This window comes from Protobothrops mucrosquamatus, unplaced genomic scaffold (assembly GCF_001527695.2).
Source record: "Protobothrops mucrosquamatus isolate PMUCROS unplaced genomic scaffold, P.Mucros_1.0 scaffold3473, whole genome shotgun sequence".
Classification (NCBI taxonomy): domain Eukaryota; kingdom Metazoa; phylum Chordata; class Lepidosauria; order Squamata; family Viperidae; genus Protobothrops; species Protobothrops mucrosquamatus.
Window position 1 is genome coordinate 10,906 of NW_015389447.1, and position 5,133 is coordinate 16,038.

The window sequence follows — 5,133 nt, forward strand, 5'->3', positions numbered from 1 at the left end:
TTACCAACCCTTAAAGACACAGATTCCTCTCCTCCTACTCCTCTTGGGTGCCTCATTCTCCCCCCCACACTCACTCCAGTAACTTGCAATGATTGGTGCCTTGCAAGTCCCTGGCCTTTTAAGGGCTGCCAACCGGTCAATCTAAAGTGACAAGCAGGTGAAGACCCTCGCAACAGATACTCTCACAAACCAATCGTCTCATGGTTCTTCAGTTCTGGAAATACCCGAGAGCCAATGAAGTGAGGCAGGGGGAAGGACGAGGGACCAGCTGAACTTAGGAGAAGTGGAGATGCCCTGGGGATTCTCTCTGCCTGCCAAGCTGCTGCAGGGCCGCTAACCCTCCGCTTTTTTGTGCGCACTGGAGGCTGCAGCCGTGCTGTTTCTGGTGCCAAGTCTCTCTGTAGTGCTGTTGTCAAAATGGTGATCAAAGTGTTTGTGGCAACGTCCTCGGGGTCGACAGCGGTAAGTATATGCACGTGATTTATGCGTGTCTGCAGAAGTCTTCGGAAGCTACTTGTTTGCTTGTTGTTTAAGAAAGGGGCGTGATGCTGCTCCACGCTCTAGCCCACGACAAAGATGTGCCCCCAAATCACTCTCTCTCTCTCTCTCCCTCTCCCCTCTCGCTTTGAAATTCTCCAAGGGTGCAGCCTTGTTAGTCCTGTTGTTGCAACCAAAGTTAATGTCCAGAGCCTCAGAGAAATATTTTCTTTCTTAGCTTGCCGATTCCTGTATTACAAATTAGTCTATTCACCCTGTAGCGAAAATACAAAATATTTATTTCATACAGATGGAAAATGCACAGCATGTTAATGTTTTATTTTTAGCAACCTTGGTAAGAACTGGTTAAAGTATGCTAATTACATACTGGAAGATAATAACAGTCTCTGATTGATTACATTAGGGGAGAAAGCACTTTCTTTTAATAGAAAGATGCAGGGGATATATTAAGGGATTCCTTTCTCCAGCTATACACATATTATCTCCAATTTCTTTTAAGGTTATTTTAAGCTTTCCTATATTACTATCCTGTATCTTGGTGGTGGTATCTGTTCTTAGAACCATTATGTTTGCTGAAGTAAAGAAAGAGTAGGCGAAGGGGAGGTGGGAACTGGGCATGAACAGTTTCCTTTTATATCCAGTTCCGACATGAGCTCAAATTACTGTCTTGGCTGAGCAATCAGTCACAGTGACATGTCTAAACAAACTGGTTGCAGTCGCACATAACTGATTTCATTGCTTGCTGGCTTTCATGAAGACAACCTCAAGAAGCTTCCAGAGAAAAACTGTTGGCAAGACTAGATTAAAGAAATTTAGCTGGTGTTTTTTTCCAGCCTGAGGTCCACCAAATAAATAACAGCCGTAGTCTGTGAGAAAGTTGTCTATGTTTCCTGGTGTGTTAGAAATTCAGAATTTTAACAGGGCAATTAATATGGGACAATGGGAGTTTCAATGGAAAGTAAAATATTGCATATAATGAACATGATAGAAGTTAAAAAGCCTTTGCTCTGTCCCCCTCCCCTTCTTTTAAGAGCCTTCTGATCTGAAGCCAGAGAAACCCATCTCCACTAATAAAATAATGTTTCCTTAAAGGCAATAGAATGCTGACAGACAGCCCTGTTATCAATCAACATTTAAAAAGCACGGGAGTTTTAACATCTGTGCCAATCCTCTTACATCTCTGTCTAGCCAGGAAGATCTCTGCTGATAAAGAAGATGATAGAATATTTCCTCTAACCATAAAAGCTATATTTTCTCCTTTCTCGTCATAAAAACATTTCACTCACACCAAAGGCTAATAATTGTGTATAAACCTTGCTGATGTGTCAGTGTGTGGTCAGCTGTCCCAGGAACAAGCTTTGTGCTGCTTCTGACCCAAATAAAATAAGCCTCTTCCCAAGCAGCTGCCTTAGCGTTTTTTTCTCCTCGGAGAAAGGATCTCGGGTAGATTCTTGCAACAATTGGCATCTCCAAGATGGGACTCTGAAACTGACTTGATGGACAGATCTGGGCCGGATAAGCTTTTCACCACTGCCAGCAACAACAGACCCTTTTGTCTGTAGGTAAGCTTCCCCGGACCCTGCCTGTTCAGGAGGAGGTAGTAAAGGGAGTCTTGAGTTCAACAGCTGCTTGGAAAGAAGGTGAGTACCACCAAATTGTTGTGCTTAGTGGTGAGCGTGGATGTGTAAGTACATGAAGGGGGAATCTCCTTTTCCTCCTCTGCAATAGGATCTTGTCTTTTTTGTGCTATTCCTAACCACACCTGGCCTCTTACTAGCCCAAAAAGCTGTGACCAAGGGAATCTGGAAAGCAAGGGTTTTTTTTGGCAAAAATACAAGCCCTACTGCAGGAGAAAAGGACTGTGTGTGTGTGTGAGAGAGAGAGAGAGAGAGAGAGAGAGAGAGAGAGAGAGAGAGAGAGAGAGAGAGAGAGAGTTTGCACTTAGGCAACTACATCCTGATCCCTGAGTAGAGTCCAGCTGTATTAGAAGAAAGATCCCTTACTCTAGCCAAGCCAGAGTCCTTTCAGACCTAAGGTGTGGAAGCAGTGAGTGGGTTCAATACATAAAAATAAAGGGATGCTTACCTCCCTAGGAGATCCCTTGGGTGCACATGTGCACTCCAAACTGACCACGATTGGATAGAATGGGGAACACCTTGTTAGGAGTTCTGCCAGGATCTCCATAGGGGAGGTTGCTACAAGCATGGGATGACAAAAATTGCCTGAGCAAAGTGCGTGCACAACAATTATGCTGGCTGGGGAATTCTGGGAGTTGAAGTCCACACGCCTTAAAAGTTGCCAAGGTTGAGAAGCACTGATGTAGGGAATGGAGATGCAGCAGGCAGTCAGATTTGGCAAAATAAAGGTACTTTCACAATAAAAAAAGAGGAAAACTCTGATTTTTCCCCATATCTGTATTTTGCAATCATTGAGCAATGGATATGTTTATTTAGTTTTTTTGCCTTTGAAAATGAATGTCAGACCCACCCTAGTTGGCCTCTCAGGAAAGTAAGACTCTTGAATCCATTGAGTTGAAAAAGAACTTTTACTGAGAGAAACTGGATGCAGTAAAGTCTGGTGGAATCTGAAGGTACCGTGTGTAAAGCAGTTCTTTTGGTTTCACTATCCCAACCCCCCTGACCAATCCCCTGGCAGCCAATTTGATGCCGAGAAGATGTTTTGAGAACACTGTGGTGCTAGTTCACACTCAGGGTGCGAAGGCCTTGGAACTTGGCAAAAAACGGCTGGGAAGGAGTCCGTCCAGTCTCCAAAAACAGTCCCTCTCCCTAATTCCCAAGTGAACAGCAGAAGTGGAAAAATCCCAAGCATGCCACCTCCCCCCCCCCCCCAGCACAATAGCAGGACACCAGAGTGTGGTGGACCTGACAATAAGAAAGTTAATGAAAAAAATGAGTTACTTATACAGTTGATTGCAAAATTGCTAAGCCTTCTTTAAAAGTACCTTTGAAACACGAATCAAACTAAGATCTAAGATGAAATTGACTATGGTGTATAAAACTAAGATCTCTGATTTTTTCTTTCTTTCTGCGTATGTATGTTATGTGTATTAAAGTCTTTGTGTGTCCTTGAGGTGAAAGAATAATGAAAATAGTGCAGAGAAATTGATGACGCTTTTATACCTCTGTCAAATATCTTTAATCACCAGAGACAATTTTTTAAAAAATTCTGTTAGGAAAATGTTAAAATAAGTCAAATATATATCTTCACCCTTGTTTGCCTGGCCAGTAAAACAGGGCGAAGGGAGCCATGTTCCCTTTTCTCTCCCTGTACTTTTAAGAACAGCCCAAGTCTGTCACGAGGGAATGTTCTAAATTCATTTAAAACTAAATGAATTTTGGATTGTAGGTATGTTTTAGCTAAGTGTATTGTGGGAGGATTTTGTCTGTAAACCATTAAGTATGCCTATCTGCAGATGCCTACTTTTTTCTGTCCCCAAGTCTGTTTGTGTGTGCATGTCTTCTCTCCTGTTAGCTCATTTCAGTATACAAGGCAGAAAATAACTTCTTTTTCCCAATAATACCTTTAAGCTTTGGATTTTCCAAATTTTGCCTGCAAACTATTCACCCCATCCCATTCTACTTCTCCGTCTCTTCTCCCGAGTCTCCTCATCTCCTATCCAAATTCTCTACAAGCTAAATGACAATAGAATCTGAATGATTCCCACTGTAACTGAAGGAACAACTTTGTGCAATTAAACTTGCATTTGAATTGGAAAAAAGAAAGTAGCCTATTATAAAAGAGTGGAAAAACTTGATGTTTGCAATGAAAAGACTAAACTCTCAGTAACAAAGGACTGTCTTTCAGATAGATTCCTTTTTTCTGAATGCTCTAGGAGGGGAGAGGTTTGGGCATTTTCATTTACTTTATAAGCCGTCTTCCTTGAAAGGTGTTGAGTCTAATAAATTTGATCTCAAAGGGTCTCTTTTGTGTTCTAAGTCTGAGATTGGGAGTAGAGAGCTGAGGCATTCCTTTCAATCTTCATTCCCCTCTGCTTGCTCATTTTTACCCGCAGATTATCCCAGAACTGAGGTGAGGATTCAAAAGATTAGGAAAGTGGGGAAAGGGCTACCAATATGCTCCACCTTCTTCTTTCCCCACCTCCTTGTACAGCATGTTGAGTTCTGGAACATGGGGCTGGTTCGGATCATATCCTCATGATATTCTGTGTGTTTCTTAATTTTTTTGCTAAGGTATGCTTGATTTTTAAAAGTATATGCTTTGTTTGTGGGTAAGATGATTGATGGTTATGTAAATGGAATATTGATAGCAAATGGAAAGGTTGTTTAGTGTGTAATGTGTGTGTGTATCAGGATCTGAATGATTTCTCTCTGGTTCTAGCCAAAGGACCAAAGATATAAAGCTTGACGTGCTTCTGCTTAATATAATTTAAGATCTAGTAAAGCATGTGCATTTGGAAGTGCTTGCTACTACAAAAAGGGGTGACAAGTTATTATTAAATGTAGATACTAAATCTGTTGTCCTTTTCCTTGGAGCAAAGGGAAAAAAGGCAAGAAAATTTAAAAAAAAGAAAAGAAACAGAGCTACCGGTAGTTTGGTCTAAGTGGTTAAGGCACTGGGCTGGAAAGTAAAGGAGATTGTGAGTTTACATCCTGC

The 5,133-nt window shown here is 41.7% G+C and overlaps 1 protein-coding gene across 1 annotated transcript in view; it reads left to right on the plus strand.

The window, feature by feature from the left end:
• Positions 1-247: 247 nt before the first annotated feature.
• The window catches only part of LOC107297702 (SH3 domain-binding glutamic acid-rich-like protein), a 36,013-nt gene continuing 31,127 nt past the window's right edge, over positions 248-5,133 (plus strand). The window contains exon 1 of the mRNA XM_015827062.1: positions 248-462. Within this exon, the coding sequence (XP_015682548.1) occupies positions 418-462 (45 nt within the window). The 5' untranslated portion in view covers positions 248-417. The remainder of the gene's footprint in view (positions 463-5,133) is intronic.